Raw genomic sequence first — 17,818 nt, 5'->3', positions numbered from 1 at the left:
AATAAAACTGTACACAGTAGAGCCAGTTAAAACAAATACTTGCTAAAAGGCTAAAGCTAACTTTAAAAAATCATGCACTAAACCCAAGCACACAATGACAAACTTTATTAAAGAGGAAAGGAGGTCTTTGCAATTATTTGAGGGATTTTTACATGTTTTCCAGATAGCTGATGATTTTCGTTTTAAAAAAAATGAAATCTTGTATAAACTACAAATTGAATTGGAATGTGTATAAAAATTACATCATCCAAGCTGGAGTCTAGAGTTAAGTCATTAGTGCAATGTTAATGTAGAGCAGATTTCTTTTAAAAGGAAAAAAAATTTTTCCTGACATGAAATCTTGTGTTTTGAAGTATAAGCAGAATGTTATGTTCTTCTAACTTTTCAGTTGACTAAGCCCTCTTATTAAGAAAATACTTTAAGTCCTCTGAGTCCACTATATCCGGCATGCAAATAATTATAAATACTTATGTCAGTACCAGCTCTGCAAAAATATTTGTCCTAACACTTAGTGTTGCTTGTGCTTGTGTTTAGATTTGTCTCTGCTTAGTAATACTTAGCAGCTTTAAAAACCTATTATGCTAGAGGTCAGAGAGGGGAGGGTAATGAACTAGTTTTAGCTTCATGTTGCTGCTTTGGTAAGATTTTTTAAATTGTTAAAATATGCAATGTGTTCATAAAAATGGAGTGTCCAGAACATCAGAGAGTCTGAATAAACATTGTACTGTCCCCGATGGACCCTTACATGAATCCTGCATAAATTATTTAGAACTATTGTTCATGCTATTAAAGTGTGTCAGATTTAGAGGATAGAGCTGTATATAAACAAAGGTTATTGTGGCATTTCCTTTGCGGAATAACAAACATTCATGTCCATTGATGGTGCCTGCGGTACATGAAACACACTCCACTACCCTAGTTAACAACTAGTGTACGCTCCTGCTGTGTTTTGAAAATACCAAACTGAGTTTCTGTTGGACTGGGGGAGTGTCTGGCAGAATCCAAGCTCCAATCACCATTAACTGTTATTTAGAGACCAGGACCTACAATATGCAATCACACTCTCACTTTTTAACACCTCCCACAACCCTTGTCCCCACTCTCTTGCCACTGATTTTAAAAATAATGCTGCTGTATCAGTGGTTTTGGACTCGGTCCTGCGAACAATGGGACTGCTCCTGTGCATGAAGTTAAGCATGTGCATAAGTGTTTGCAGGCTCAGGGAGATTGCTGGGGTAGGCCCCAACCTTATTTTAAATCAGCATGTTCTAGGTATTTATTTTTTTTTAAAGGATACTGGCATAGGTTTAGCTCATGATTTATATACTACTTTAGGTATTCCCTCTAATAGACTTCATCTTATCTGGTGAATTGCTCATTGGGAATAGTGTTGCATTTTCTATTAAACTAACACTTATTTTTCTTCAGACAGGAATCAGGGCTTTGGCCTTCTCAGTACGCTAGCAGGTGCAAACTGCAGTATTGGTTCAGAAGAGAACCAAGATACAAAAGTAAACAGTACTACTTATTTCTCACTCTTTTTAAATCAGTGTTTTCCCTCCCTGCCCTGCCTACTCCCTGTCACACAGTGTGGTTACACCCTTTGTCTTCCACCTTCATTTTCCTGTCCCTCAGGGGCCACTTCAAGTCCTTTCTAAATGCAGTGTTAAAGGAAATACCCTGCGTAAATGTTATGAGGCCTGAAGACTTGCAGCCTGCATTTTTCTCAAGATTACCTGTAAGATGAATGCCCTTAGTAACTGCATAGCTGTTAGCTCATGACTGCGAACTGTTGCACAGCACAGTTCCTGGGAGCTCTGTAACTTTCCCTGGTGAAACTTGGTTGAATTTTCAATGTGGGTGTTGGTCATAAGCTCTCTGACGTTTGTGTAAACGCTTTCCCTCAGACAGCAGGCTGGAGCCAAGGAAAAGTTATACAAAACTCTTGTCAAGAAGCTGGGTTTTTTCATTTATGTCTGGGAGTAGTGTTTGTGCCAGATTAGAGCTACAGTTTGAGAGGTTATTTTTCAAAAGCCGTAAATTGTCTGCAGGAATATTATAGCTCAGGAAAATGTGTACCATGGTAGCAATACGTACATCCACAGTTCTGTACAGCACTTTGGATGAGTAAAACTACACAAGATAGTGCGCTATCCTGAAAAACTTGTATTTTAAGATACATATAAAACAATCCCTTGAAAAGGCTTAAACTTCCAAGGGAAAACACAAAGCAATTGAATTCTTGGTGTTGCAACACCGCAGCTACATCTGATCTGTAGCTTTAAGTCTTTCACTCAGCTGAGATATTCTTTTTTAAAAAAAAAAAAAAAGTGAGTAAGAAGATCAAGAATGCTTCTTCTAAACACTCGTTAGACTTTCATAAATGTCTGACTCTGTGAACTCCTGTTGGCTTCCTGAATGTTTGAACTGGAATAGAGAAAGCTGTTTTGTCTTGGTTATAGTAATAACTGGTAGTTTCCCTGACAGCCCCATCCACCAGCAGTGGACAGAGCAGAATCTCATTTAGACAACAGAGGAGATGTAGCTAGCACAAACAACTTGCAGATTGACAGCATTGTAGGTAAGTTCTTCCTTTCCTTAGTAAACAAAATTCTGATGAGCTTTGTGGGGTGAGAAAGAAACTGAACCATGATGTGTACAAAAAAGGAACATTCCCAAAGAAAACTGTGTGGGAAGACAGCCATTACTCATTACAACTGGATGCGTTTGTGGCTTAGCCCTCTGGCCTGTAGATTAACCAATATCCAAAAAGTCTCCAGTTAGAAACTGCATTAATAGTACTTCTCTAAAGCTACCATGTTGACTGGATGCCTGCTCTTGAGACTTTTAAGCAGAAGACCAAGAGCAGGAACTGAGTAAAAAAAACTCTTCAGAGAAGTGGAATTACAGATAAGCAATTTCCCCTTTTGTTTCCAGCTTGTTTGTGGCAGTATCTTGCTTTAAAGAGACAGTACACAAATCTAGGCCTCATCTTTTTTCTACGTCCTTAGCCTTCATTGCTGGCAGTAGTCTACATTTCCTACCATTAGATCAAAGATTTTAGCATATGTATGTATTCCCTAGTAAAAAAAACTGACGTGATGAACAACATGCACTTGCAGTTATATGTGCGTGTCTACGCTGGATAGTGACAGAAGGCTAATGGTTCCTAGCCATCCCCATCCTCTCCCCAAAGATAATAGCATAAGTGGGGTCAGGAGTGCCAGAGCCGCTAGAAACTAACTACCCCTCTCATCAAAATCATGCCCCTTTTTGAGAAACCAAGGCCCAACCCTGCGAGGAACAGATGCCCTCAGAATTTAAGAAAGAGGTTCCACTCACAGTATTGCCAGCTGAAAGCATTCAAGTCTTTCTCCACAACCATGAGGGCTAGAAGCCTTTTTTAAAATGAAAGCTGGGATCCTCCTGCATGACTACAGGAGCTGGGGCTTTAAGAAAATCTCGAACCATCACAAGACTATCACCATCAAGTTGTGAGAGGAAGCAACACTACACTCGTCTCAGAGTAGCTACCAGCCTCATCCCAAACTGCTCTTCAGATCACTGGAGGAGAACACAGCTTCTGATGGAAAGAGGTTATAGGCTTAGTTCTTTTACAGTATGGAAACAAAACTAAAAAAAAAAATTTTTCGGGTTAAGACCGAGATTTAAATTGTTCCCTGTTCACCACATTGAGAGTAGAAATATAAGAAAAGTCCCCAGCTTCCAACATACAGTATTTAACTTGTTGGGCCAGGATCTGGGATGTATTAGAGGGGACTAATATGAAAAATTCTAAACTGCCTGGTATTGAGTGCTTAACAGAGATTGTCCAACTCCTAGACTTTTGGGGAGTGATGGTGATGTTTAGGCAAAAACCAAGTCAGCACTTCGATTTGTAATGATCCCCAGCCATTTCTAAGGCAGATAGTGTTAAGAGCAACAAGAAAACATCTTACATTGACATATTTATAGCAATTTTAAACCATGTTCTTAAAATCTGATAAAGTTCAAAACACTTTGTAATGTGTGTCATGTCAAAACTGAGTAACCTAGTAATTAATGACATGAACCAATGGAAAATTCAAACCTTTTATCCCTCACGTTGCAAAGGGAGCCAGGAGTCTCACTAGTACTCCATATATTATTTTTAATATCATCCAGCAATTTATCAAACTAACATGCTAGCCAGCAAGAACAGTCTGGCTTAGATTAACTTTAATATGCTTATTTCAGATCCCATGTTAGATATGGATATTCAAGAGCTAGCCAGTCTTACCACAGGAGAAGGAGACCTGGAGAATTTTGAAAGACTATTTTCAAAGCTGAAAGAAATGAAAGGTACTGTACCTGTAAATGAAGAGCACACCATCAGTAACCCAACAGTTATATTCAAAAAGCCAGTTAGTAGATCTGAGAACTTCATTGTGTCCATCTGAACGTCTTGAAAGTTATTCTTCTAGTGGGTGAAATCTTGTTGAACACTTTGATCTGTTGTACTTTCCTTTTCATCTTAACTAGTATTGATCTTGAAAGCAATAGTCCTTTGTCAATAAAACTCTCATCATTGTAGGTAAATAGTGCTTTGTTTTTAAGAACACCTAAGTAGGTCCCACCCGAGTAGCTCACCAACTTTCTGCCCTAGCTTTCTATCATGATCTTGTACTCCACAGTCTTCTATAAACAATTCCACAAGAAGAATTATTTCATTTTAAAAAAATCTAGAACTTCATGCTAATCTTGAGGTTTAGAAATGTTTGAGAGGTGAGATCCAAAATACTTAGAACCACTGAATTTCTAGAGTAGTTGAATTTTGGAAATCCTCGCTAAAGTCTCCACTCCCTCCTTTCCCATGATTTTGCAGTAGTTCAGAAATGGCTTTCCAGTCCCTCTGGAGCACTGCAGTAGGCCATCTCTGTCTCTCTCAATGCTCAGTAACTCTGCTAACCCTTGAGGGAGACAATCTAACATTACTCTTCTTTTCTCTACAGACAAGGCAGCAACATTGCCCCATGAACAGAGAAAACTACATGCAGAGAAGGTGAGGTCTGAAACAAAAACATATATTCTCCAGACATGTAATTCGAGCTCTTTCTAAATAGCAGCTACCCTTCAGGATTTTAAGCAAGGAATGACTATTTTATAAATAGAAAAATATATCTGCTGCTGCAGCTCTATATGTATATGTATATATGTTTCCAAACAGAATACAAATGATTAAATCTTGCAAATGGGCCTGCTGCTGATCTCCCAGGAAAACAGCAACAATATGGAATTTTAAAGTTGAGGAAGGGTTACAGTTATCGGAACTGCAGAAATCATGCAGTAGAACAACTGAAGGCTTGAACCAACTCCCATTGAAGTCAATGGAAAATGCTCATTGACTTCAGCAGGAATTAGATCAGGCCTTAATGATAACAAATTTCACAAACTGATTTTATCTTGCAGAGATTCTAAAGCCTTCTAAATTGTCACATCCATTTTGTTGGGATTTTAGCTGGAGAAAGAAAATAACATTTCAGCTAGGAGTACTGTATATAGCTGTTGCTACTGTGTTAACTCCTGCTCACTTTACATTTATCAGCACATAGCACAAACTTCAAGTGTCTTGAGCTTATTTTGCTACCTTTGACCCACAGGTGGCCAAAGCATTCTGGATGGCAATCGGAGGAGACCGAGATGAGATTGAAGGCCTCTCCTCAGATGAAGAAAACTAAATTCTCTTTAGTTGTTTGTAGGAGAGCTGATGGAATATCCTAAAAGTAATGCTGGACATGTCCTACAAACAAACTCATTTTTTGCTGAAGCTGTCATTGGACTTAGTTTGCTTAAAAATTTTAAGTGATCCTCCTTGCTTATCATTGAGAGAAACACATTCCATAACACCTGAAATGGCATTAGATCGTGTTTTGTTCTCGTGCCTGTATTCTCTCTCTGTGTCTGGCTATACTTTTAAAGTCAGTGTGCACCATCTTTACCATAAGTAGCAAACCAGTTTAAAAAACTCAAAAGAAACAACAAAAATGGTTATTTGGAAAATATAAAGACAAAATCACCATCAGTTGTATTTTTTCTATGGGGTTGTCAAATCCATACTTGAATCTGAACTCAAGCTTTGAGGCCTGGATTGGTCTAAAGTTTTTATGTAGAACTAATTGGCTGGCTTAAAGGAACCAGACTTGTGTGAGCCATGAAGAGAAAACTGCTGAATCGCACTCTAGTGAGCGATGGTGGAGGAAGGCCCCAGGATTAGTCCTGTTAACTGATTGCCATCAATGTTAAAAATGGCCTAGGGAAGGGCACAGGCCTACTGCTGGTGAATTTTATCCTAAATGCCTAGTAAAAGCCATCCCCTCAGCAACACTAAATTGTCACATGACATGCCTTACAGCCTTAGGCACCTGTATTTAACCGGGAAACTAGAACGTCTTAGACCACCAGCAAGTGGAAGGAGTATTGCTTTGTAGTGGTATTCACTGCTAGAAAAAGTATAGTAGATTAACAATGAGTGTACTTAGCAAAGCATTGCTCTTCCCCTCCTCCTCAGTGTAGATGCTCAGTCTGAGTGTCTCTCTTTTCCTCCCTGGACATAAGGAAGCAAAACTGATTGGAGATACATTTAGCGTATGACCATATCAGGCACCACTGAGATAATCACTATGAAGACAAGAAATCTGAAAGGAAGAAGGTGGGGGATGCGGGGTAAGAAGGTAAAGGAAAAGCCAGTTACCAGTTCAGTACTTTTCACATCAAACATAAACAACCCTCACCAGAGAGCAGATAAGGATTCAGTGAAAGGAGGTGGAACCTACCTTAAAACAGTGGCCCATAAAATGTCATTCCATGATAACTTCAGCAGAAGAGAAGCCACTTTAGATGATGCAATCAGCAGTCTTGCAACTGTTCAGCACAAGAGCCAAGACTTCTCTAATGCTCCTCTGGCTTATCACGTGCAACAACCTGCGTTCTCTAAGCACCTTCCCTTACCCCCCTGAAAATAGTCAAAGTCAAGACAATCTTTTTTACTTTGAAAAGATGAAGAGCTTTCACTTTTCTGATCCTTGAGCTTCAGTGTAAATAAATTTTAGGAATTCTTGAGCCTATACTTTCAGTGAAACTCCATAAATGCATCTATAAAAGCTGAATTTCTGGAAGCCCCATGACAATAGGGTCTTTCGCATCTACAGAACTTGGTCCGTTCTTTTGAAGCTAAGTTAGGATCAAATGAAGATGAAACAGGGTGGCAGGAATACTCTAAGCCACAAGTCAAAACTGAAAATTGTAAAGCCATGATTAATAGCAACTAATGCTGCTTTGATAGTGGTTGAGGCTCAACTGAAAGGACTTGCAACTTGTGGTCCCATCACAGCAAAGTGGACCTTTTTGAATGGCAGTCTCTTTGTATGGTGAGACCTTTCACTGCATCCTGCCTTGGTGTCCAGTCATTTGTGTGTTTCTCCTTCAACTGACTTTGCAGGAGCCATGGGAAAGTCTCAGATGTCCTCAGGCAAGAGTCTAAAGTGAAAGGCTGCAGGGATGGATCTGATTCCTTATACTCAGAAGAGCCATAGGGATGCACTGCTCTCTCCTCAGAACCATCCTCCAAGTCAACAGCGTTGGAAACCAAACTGAATGGTTGAGACAACTCTCTGAAATAGCTTTCTTGTTCTGTTCTTTTCCATCTCATCCTGTTCTATCCTCTTCTCCAAGTAGAAAGAGCTTTGAGGAAGAGACCATGGAGTTATATTATATTGAGTGATAGTCTTTCATGCCCCCTTGCTTCCTGGAAGGCAGAGACTTTACCCTTTGCTAAATATTTGGTCATGTGGTGGGGAGACACATGGCAAAAGAGTAGAAAAAACTCATTTAAATACACTAAAGAGCATCATTTATTTGAATGCTTTATAAAGCAGATTCACATTATACATCTGGCAGTAATTTAAGATCTTGACTTTAAAAAAAATAAAAGTGCTGGCAGCTGAAGCAATATACACCAGTAAGCAGTATGAACCCAAGAGATGCAGGGAATGAGTGCACCAATCCAACCTAACCCCCCCCCACCCCACACACTGCTAGATGGGGTTGGGGGGGTGAGAAGTCTTTAAAAGACCAGCACAAATTGATACGATTGGCAGTCTTTGGTCAGGAAAATACCAGGACTCTAGAACAGCAGTAACAAGCCAGGATTGTCAGCACCGTATGGGGAAAGGAGCACAGCACGTGCTTCCACTAGCACTAGTGGTCTAGCCACTGTAATTGCCATTTGTATCCACTGGTTCTAACACTTGCCCCAGTGTGTTAGCATGTCAGAGTGCTTTGAAACAGCGGAGTGCTGTAAATTCATATCCCAGCAGTTGCACTTTAAACAAAAATCTATTCATGAGTCAAACTAGCTGTTGTGGCTAGAAAATAAGATGGAATTAAATTCAGCATCTCAGATTATCGAATTGTATTTTTTTTAGGTTAAAAGTGTGTGTGGTGTTTTTCCCCATTTTTGGCTGCAAAATTTCTTACCATGATAGTAGAGGTTTTAGAAATACATAAAGCAAGTGTTAGTGGAAAAGCAAAATGAAAAGCTGCTGTATCCTCTGTTTAGGGTTTTCTTTAATGTGTAAACTGTAACATGGTAAACATGGGCATGGGCTGATTAAAATGCTATTTAAATACATCGGTAACAGTTTGGAAATAATCCATTTTACTCTCATGTTAGTAGTTAAGTAGGGACATGGGTTGCAACAGGTGAACTTTCCTTAGCCCTTGGAAAACTGGCATCCTATTGGCTCCATGGAGCTTTCGATCAGGCCCTTTGGTACTCTACTTAACTGCTAAGGGTCAAGGCGTTGGCTACCAAAAACTCCCTCTGCAATTTCAATTGGACAAATGTACCTCACTCCTGACTTAAATGCTTGACTTTGGAGGGACTACTCACATGTTTAAAGTTAGGCACATGCTTCAGTACCTTGCTGAACTGGGTAGTGTAGTATTGCTGTGTACTGTCAAATAGCTGCTGGGTTGCCAGAAATAGTAAAGTACTTCGGAGATAGTGTCTTGAAGGATCCCAAAGAAAAGCCCTGAAGCTGCAATTAAAATTGAAAGTGTAAGTTACTTTGTTACAATCTTTGCAAGTATGTTTGTAAAGGGGTAGGTTTGGTGGTAAACAGAAAACCTTAACACTAAAAAGGATTAAGATGAACATTCCGACCCCCCCCATCCCCACCACCTTTGCAATCAAGAAAATTCAGGTGAGGATTTTAGCAAAGCAAACTGGGGCTTCCACAAGACACCAATAATTAGTTTTTAATATGGTGTAGCTGCTACTACCCCATACAATACGAGAAGACATAAAGAGAGAAACTTTCAGAGATCCATCAATCTACACATTTTCTGTGTTGCTACTTCTAATTTACCCTACTGGTCCATGGAGGATTGGCTGGTCATATGATTCTGGCTGACTTCAGTGGAGAATAACTGAGCAGATGGGAGTGGGGGAGCTAACGAACAAAAGTAGAGTGGGAGATGTCACTTCTCACTGAAAGGACAAACTGCACTCTAGAAAGCAAATGGTACAGAAACATTACCACAGTATTGTTCTACCATCGATGCAGCTGTTGAACATGTTCCCAAATTCCAGAGCAGCTAGTCCATCCAAATGTAATCTCCTTATTAAAACAAACCACATTACAGAAAAATGTTGTGGAACTCCTAGATTACCCATTATATTTTGTAAAATGAAAGCAGTGGAACTAACTTTAATCTCATCCATTCACTTTAGTTTTGTGTGATTCAAAAATGCAAGGTTTACAACTTCCAAAAACTTGAGACTTCATTCCGTTAGAAAAAAATCACCTTGTCATTTATACTGGGTATAAATAAATGGAGACATTTGCATCTCTTGACTAGCAGTCACTCGCCTGGCTTCCATCTGAAATTGCCCCGTGCGATTTTAATCCACAATTGGGATTTGCTAAAGTCGGTTAAAAAAGGTAAGTGTGCATTACACAGATGGGTTCAGTTGTCAAATACCATTCTGCATCTATTCTAAACATAACCCAGGCCTACTTATGAGCTCAGGTTTGGCAGTATTTGTTATCCAGTCTTTGAAATAAACCCTAAAGGGATCATATGCTGATTGGCCTTTTCAGAGCAGTATGTCTGCATCTACTTGAAATGCATCTTCTGGCTTGACAATGTTTTTACAGTTCGTAAAATGCACTTGGTAGACTTCCTAAATTGACACTGTTCTTTATATGGAACAGTTTGTACTTCCTTACAGTCCACAGAGAATCTAATGCTGTTCTATATCCCACTCAGGTTGGAATGCTATGTAAAAAGCAAATCAGTGCCTTAACTGGTCACTAGCTTATTACAGATGTAAATTTATCAGAGAAATTAAATTGCCAAAATTCATAATAATTAAATAGCATTGTTGTTAGCCTAGGGAGGTTGTGGAATCTCCATCACTGGAGATATTTAAGAGTAGGTTAGATAAATGTCTATCAGGGATAATCTAGACAGTATTTGGTCCTGTAGAGCAGGGAACTGAACTCGATGACCTCTCGAGGTCCCTTCCAGTCCTAGAGTCTATGAATCTAAAACCTCCAACCCTGAGAAATCATGAGGATGGCAGGACTGTGGTGTCAACGTGATGATTCCAGATCAAGGTAAAAGAAAGCATTACTCATTTTGCGTCAGCCCAATGCTGAGAATTCTCAGGGGGAAAGGTGCTACTTGCAAAGAACAACAGAGAAGTGTATTTCAAATTAAAACTAATTATACATGGCATTTTTGAGGGAAAAGGGAAGTTTCTGCCAAGCCTTGGGCCATCAGTGGTAGGTCCCTCTAAACCCTGAGCATTTATTCCTTACCCATTCTTTCTAAAGTAACTAAATGTTATACTGTTACAATGGATTATTCTTTTTTTAAAATCTTACTAAGTTCTTAGCCTCGCAAATGTGGCAGTGAATTCTCCAGGTTGGTTAAGAGCATAAAGGGAAGGAAATATCCTTTTATTGTCTATAACACCTCCCCCGGAAGCCTTACACAACAGAGCTTTGCTTCACACATCGCTGAGCTGCTGCCCCTCAGGTAGTGGGAAGGGAACAGCCATCTGGACAATACTGCATCCAGTTCTGGTGTACACAATTCAAGAATGCTGTTCATAAATTGGAGAGGTTTCAGAGAAGAGCCATGAGAATGATTAGAGGATTAGAAAACATGTCTTGTAGTGAGAGACTCAAGGAGTGCAACCTATTTGGCTTAAAGAGAAGGTTGAGGGGTGACTTGATTACAGTCTAAGTACCTACATGGAACAAATATTTGATTCAATCTAGCAGAGAAAGGTATAATACAATCCAGTGGCTGGAAATTGAAGCTAGATAAATTCAGACTAGAAATGAGGCATACATTTTTGTTTAAGTTTTGGAGGCGACTATGAATCCTATGGTTCACAAAAATGCAAAAGTCAGGAAGGACTTGAGTTGTGCATAATAAAGGTGCTGCGTTCAACTTCCCCATGGCAATCCCAAAGTGCACATGCTCTCTCTCACTCTTTCAGTAGCAGACCCTCTGAGCAGAGATTGCCAAACTCCATAAGTTTGAATGGTGTATTTTTTTATTGTTCCAGGCTTAAAAAAAAACGTTAGTGGGAATACATACACTACCATCTAGACTCCTTCTGAAAGTAAAGGACTACAATATCTAACAAGTTGCCAACAATCTCCAAAACACCGGCAAGCACTCTCTTTCAGACCAAGCTGTTCGGCGTAAGGATGTGCAATTCTTGGGCAGCCGGATAATTAAGACATATGAAATACTCAAATACAACTGTAACAAGTTTCTACTGTAGGAACTCTGATCAAAGGGCACTTTCCTTACTTGTTGATCTTACTATCCTAAGGGAAGGGCTTTCAATCCACTTATCACAATGAATGACAACCTGGTTACAGACCTATCCCTTAGTACTGCTTTATGTTTTTTACTAATATATGGAACTATACAGGAAAAAGGTCCTCATTGCTCTATATGGACATCAAGGGCCATCCACTTACATTTATCTTCTTTGGAAAGATGAAGGGCTGAGCTGCCCATGATATTTAAACCTAAGACTTCAAGGATTTTATACCTGACGTTTAGATCTCTGAGGTGTAAAATACAAGTGATTTTAGAAACAGAGGTCCAGGCTAAAGCTGTAGATATTTCTATGTACTTCACAGACCTTTGACAATGATGAGTTTTCACATTTCAAAACTGCTGAATGAGTGTGGATAGTTTGGTATATTAGGCAAGGACTGAACCGTTAATCATGTTTGATCTTCCCACATTGGCAGCACATCCCTTTCATCTTAAACCACGATGCTTCTGTATTTTGCAGTCAGGTGACAAATAAAATAAAAATAAACAAACCAACCAACCAACCTGTTGTGACTTCATGTATCACTTTCTTGTGGGCTTCATATGGCATAACTTGCAAAACTTTAAAAGGAACAATGATCTCTCATGTGTGTAATCCCATATTTATACACACAACCACGGACATTTTCGGGAGCTGAAGATATTGTTGGTTCTGCATTGTTAACTGATTTCTAGAATTATAAATGTGTTCCAGCTCAATCCTCATGTCTTCAAGTACAATGACATCTACTTGCCAAAGAGCCTTATTTTTCAAATTAAAGTTTATTAAAATGACAAAAATAGAAGTTTCACATATGACATAAGAGGGCATACATGGTACAGGCCTTTAGTAACAACAGGTGAATGAATAATACTTAAGCTAAAGCACATAGGCAGCTGAACCATTCATTAACATACAATCTCAAGTTAAGAAAATCTAAATACTAATGCAAACGTGATCATAGACAGCTACAAAAAGGCAGAATAATTCCCTCCAGAAACAAAGAGCTGGGCCTCCTCCATCCTCAAGATGGAATAGGATGCAATGGTGCAGATAGGTCTAGCATTCACGTATGGGAGGAAGCATAAGATGAATCAAAACATTTACAGAGTAATGCTTTCTTTTTTTATTTTTAAAGTATCATTTTGTTGTAAAATAATTAAACTAGAAGACTTGAAGAGCACAGTGCAATGGCCCATCTGTGTATGGGGTTTATTGTTAAAAGACAAAAGAACAGCCACCCAAACAAGGGCTTTTGCAACATAAACTGAAGTAAATAGAACCGAAGTCCATGTTTTGTTTAATTTGCAAGGATTTGCTGATCAGCTCTAGGACAGATGTCTAGCTGCTCTCACATCAGTAACATCCTAATTATTAACAATCATCAGAGAGGAGCATATGAGAAACCTCAGATCTTTAATCTCAACCCTGAAGCGCTCTTTCTGTTAAAAATTAAATATTTGATTCATCTGAATATTCGAAGAAACTAGATAAATATTAAAACGTGTATAAGAATATACCAAATTTCTTAACCATACAGCTCAATCAACTACTATATAGTGACTAATAATTTCTCATTCTAGCTTAGACCAGTTTATTGATATTCCATTCCTTCTACCTACGCAGTGCCTCAGAGTATCAGGAGAGCTCACACCAAGATTATTTTATTGTGTTGTTGAAGTCTTTCGCAGAGCTATGCTCTACCTCCTAGTGCTTCTTCCAGTAAGAACTGGAATGAGATATGGACAGCTACACTAGCTGCTTCAGACTCAGCTATGAAAATGTGTCACCCTACAGAGTATCTCTGTACTGTTCCAAGTATACTTGCCTCTAAGAGGAGAGAAAACTGGTCGAATAGAAATTATTTCTTTAAGGTCACCTATCCATCATCATTCTTTGGCTAAAGGTTTGTAGCAAGAGCCTTGAGGAAAGTTGGATATGCTTCCAATTCCTCCCTCTTTGCACACACATATTTTGTAGCTGTTGATTAAATCAAATATATAGCACTGGATTTTAGTCTAAGACAAGCTAAACACAAAATACACACTGCAATTCAGTCCAATACATTAATAATAAAAAAATTCACCACAGTTATTAAAAATCACAAGGCCATCTGTAACGTCTGCCAGCAGCCGTGCCCTTGTGTATGGCTACACCAATTAAAAAGAGTCAAAGTTCCTGCTAATGACTCTGTGCTTGTAACAAAAATGTATGAAATCCTGGTCAACTAGCCAAGACTACAGCTAAATGAGAGGATATTCCAGTACACATATGTAATCTAAGCTAAGGCATGGTAGACTGCATACATTTGTGCTACATATCAAAGCTACCATAATAAAGTTTTAGAAAATAAGTAAAAAAACAAAACAACCCACACATGCACCTCTGGAGCAATGCTGAGTACAGTAAGCTACGCCCAAGTGCTATCTATTTCCTTTCAGTAGTGTCAGCCACAAATGACATGATTAAAGTACGTTCAAAATCTGATGGGGAACAAGCTTTTACCTGTACAATATCCACTTGAAACTGCAACACAAAACCCTTGGATCACAATGTTTCCCCCCTCCCCTTGTCTTTTCGGCTGTTTAAAAGGTACAGTACTTTCTTCTTGAACTTAAAAGGTGACTTTAAAACCATAAAGCTATTATGAATCAGTGAGAAGGCAAAGAAGGGAAACAGAGGATTCAAATTAAGATACCTTTTTTCCTCATTATTTTTCTCTATTTGCACTGCCTGAGAGACTTACATTTTCTAGTTGAATTCATTTTATAGGAATGATGTTGTTAATCAAAGTTTACCACCATGATCTGCATACTGCTTTTTGTGCTATATATTAATAAGGATTACAGGTTTTAACCCTCTGTGAAATAAAACAGATATCTGCTTTGTGAAATAAGTCCACGTGCAAATCAGATTCAAAGAAGGAGATTCTCTCCGGGAACTTCATATTAAAAACAAAAAAAAAAGACAACCGGCTCCTTACTGTAGCTGCTACCCTGCACACTCAGTTTGGAATCTGAAAGTCAAACTAGGTTTTCTGTTTTACATCACGAATCACAAAGATTCAACAATCAGAAATGTACGATGTCATTTTTGTTGCTAAGGCACCAGAGAGAATGGAGGCCTGCTTCCTCCATGATTATGTGAGGAAGTAAAACGGCTTGTACAGTGAAATAAGCAGATCTGACTACAGATGCTCAGGGAAGAAACCTGGGGCCACTTTTACATAGCAATTTTTTTTTTAAACCATAACATCAATTCAAAACAGCTTTGTAATAAGCTCCAGAATAGATCTTTCCATGCAATTATGTCAGAAGCCGAAATCTGAACATAAAGAAGTCAACGTATAACAAATCAATCCACAGTGACAGTTAGACCTATTCTTTTTAAATGGCTTGCAAATACCATATTACTCAGACCCCACCCTCCCCTCGATGGATGAATCACAGGCATTCATTGTTAAACAAATTCAAATGCACTGCAGAAATAGAGAATGACAGAAACCTCCAGTACTCTGATTCAAGCACTGATGCTCCACGAGAGCTCCAGTCAAAGCTGCAGAGGAAGATTCTTCAGTGGGAGCACAAGTCCCACTGCAAGTCTGCTCCGGAATTCTCGGTCACAAGCATGAATTACACACTAGAGGTCATTTCTCACCTTTGATGGAAAGTTGTCCTCCAAAACATCCTTTTATTTGCTAGGAGAAAACAACACTGGCAAGGAATCTCCTGAAGGGCATTCTGAGTGTGAAACTGACAGCATAGTCACTCTCCTGCACGTAAGGACAGAAAGCTTGTGTAGCAGGGTAAATGTAGGAGAATTTGTCCGGTATGCATACTAAAGAAAGGATTCCTTGTAGCTTCCCTTGGGATGCCTCCAAACACAAAAATGTGATTTTGGCAACCAATTATTTTGGCCAGTATATAAATGGGTACCAAGGGAATAAGTATGTAATAAAAGCCTTAGTACACAGACAAACCAGACACATGCAGACATCTGAAGTGCATCTGTGAAATGGCATCAAAAGCTCACTGCCCAGTGATGAGACTTAGGCCGTGATTCTGCAAATGCACACACACACACAAGAGTAGTCACATGGAGTTCAATGGAACTACCCATGTCTAAAAGTTCATCATGTGCATAAGTGCTTGCAGGATTGAGGCTTTATTTATCACAAAGCACTGCAAAGAGCATTCTATATTTCCCAGAGTCAGATGTAGGTTTGTAACTGACTTTCTACATCAGATTTACATAGGAAATTCTGAACATGGTAGGCTTTTTTCTTGACATTTTGGCACAAACACATATGATAGTTAACAGGAACAAAGAGAAACAGATGATTGAGTGGCAAAGAATAAGTTATGAAATGTGTATGGCAAATTTTAGCTTGCAGCAAGCAGTGTGGGTTTGTTTGTTTTTTCCAGTTGTGGAGGTCATTTCTGCTTGCCATGACAGTCACTACAGGGAACAACTACCATTACAACTGTCAAGGGAGGATATTATAATTTTTTTTTTTTTAACATATGTAAAAAACAAGTTCTCCCCTTATACTTTCTCCAATAGGCAACAAAACACCTTGAGAGTAGTCTTTAACAACAGAGAGTATTTCTGTATCTGAGATGTCATAGCTAAATTTGTAGAGTGGCATGTGACGGCACTGTATGCTCTAAATCAGGTTACTCCCATGTGCTCTTTCTGAATGTGGCAGCAAGGACTGAGTAGCTCTCTTCCCTACGCCCCACCACTAAGTTCACTAAGCCCATAAAATTTAAAAAGTGTAAGACACCATTCAACATATTGAGAGGATACAATACAAAAGTTCATGTAAGTAATGCAAATGGCCTGTCTAGCAAGTAAGGCTTAAACTCATCCAGATGTGGCAAGAGCTAATTGCAACGAGTTACAAACACTTGTCTGAGAGCCACCCTAGCCAATCAATATCACTTCAATGACATTAAAACAAACCTTATCATCAGTCTTTTGCTTCACATAAACCCAGTCTCTGAGATTACTATGATATTAACTGTACATCTCACACACAAAGCCAGGCCTGCCTCATTGCCCGCTTTCTGGCAAGGGAAAAACACTCCCTCTGGGGGACTCCTCGGTGCTTTGTTGGAGGAATCTCTTTTGTGAGTGTGTTGTTTTTATTTAACACCTCTGCTGTGGTGGGCTCATTCAGAAAGGGCAGAGACATGCCTGTCAGGCTGTCAGAGAGTAATGCAGAAGCAGGCCGTGGCAGCAATGTTCAATAGTATCTGCTTTACAGAGATGCTACATTGCATTGGGCTGAAGTTCTGTAACACAAAACCCCCAACCCAGTGAACACCTGGTGAAAGCAGCTTCCCCGTGATCAGAGCTGTACATAGCAGAGGCAAAATAGGCACAACAAGGATTTAAATGCAGAATGTTTGCTTCACGCCACTAAAACGGAAGTCCATGTTCTTAGCATGAAAAACATCAGCTTCAAATTCTTACTCCAATGGCCCATAATATGTGCTAACACAGTTTCAGGGAAGTGGCTTAAAATGAGCACTTCGTTTAAAAATAACCTCTTGTTTTTGCAATTCATGTTTTTTCTGATCACGTGAATACTATGGAGAATTTATTTATTATGCTTTTTGCTAAGGGTTAAACTGATTCCATTTTCCAGAGTTCTTGTTTTGCCCCTCAAGGAGATGTTTCCTTAAGATACACTGGAACAACGAATGCTTGGGGAACCCATTTGTGTAAGGACCTTGTCTAGCCACTGCAAAGGGCCATTAAGATGCAGTTCAATCCAGCAGGGGGTACTGGTCACAGTCTGCCGCCTAGAAGAAAAAAAAAAGAACAGAAATGTAACTTTTAAAACTTTAAAAATATGAAGAGATTTTACAGCTACTAAAACATTCTTTCCTGCTTAGACAATATCCTTCTTCTCTATAACAT

General features: G+C 39.1%; 2 protein-coding genes across 2 annotated transcripts in view; one reads left to right on the top strand and one right to left on the bottom strand.

The window, feature by feature from the left end:
* The window catches only part of AAGAB (alpha and gamma adaptin binding protein), a 50,588-nt gene extending 41,920 nt beyond the window's left edge, over positions 1-8,668 (top strand). Inside the window, exons 6-10 of the mRNA XM_032764394.2 lie at positions 1,429-1,511; positions 2,488-2,581; positions 4,237-4,341; positions 4,992-5,041; positions 5,640-8,668. Of these exons, the coding sequence (XP_032620285.2) occupies positions 1,429-1,511; positions 2,488-2,581; positions 4,237-4,341; positions 4,992-5,041; positions 5,640-5,717 (410 nt within the window). The 3' untranslated portion in view covers positions 5,718-8,668. The remainder of the gene's footprint in view (positions 1-1,428; positions 1,512-2,487; positions 2,582-4,236; positions 4,342-4,991; positions 5,042-5,639) is intronic.
* Positions 8,669-12,653: 3,985 nt separating this feature from the next.
* Positions 12,654-17,818, bottom strand: part of SMAD3 (SMAD family member 3) — a 119,871-nt gene continuing 114,706 nt past the window's right edge. Inside the window, exon 9 of the mRNA XM_075069739.1 lies at positions 12,654-17,700. Within this exon, the coding sequence (XP_074925840.1) occupies positions 17,577-17,700 (124 nt within the window). The 3' untranslated portion in view covers positions 12,654-17,576. The remainder of the gene's footprint in view (positions 17,701-17,818) is intronic.

Source organism: Chelonoidis abingdonii, chromosome 9 (assembly GCF_003597395.2).
Source record: "Chelonoidis abingdonii isolate Lonesome George chromosome 9, CheloAbing_2.0, whole genome shotgun sequence".
Classification (NCBI taxonomy): Eukaryota; Metazoa; Chordata; order Testudines; family Testudinidae; genus Chelonoidis; species Chelonoidis abingdonii.
The sequence above is the reverse complement of the archived record's forward strand: the minus strand, read 5'-3'. Positions and strand labels throughout refer to the sequence as shown.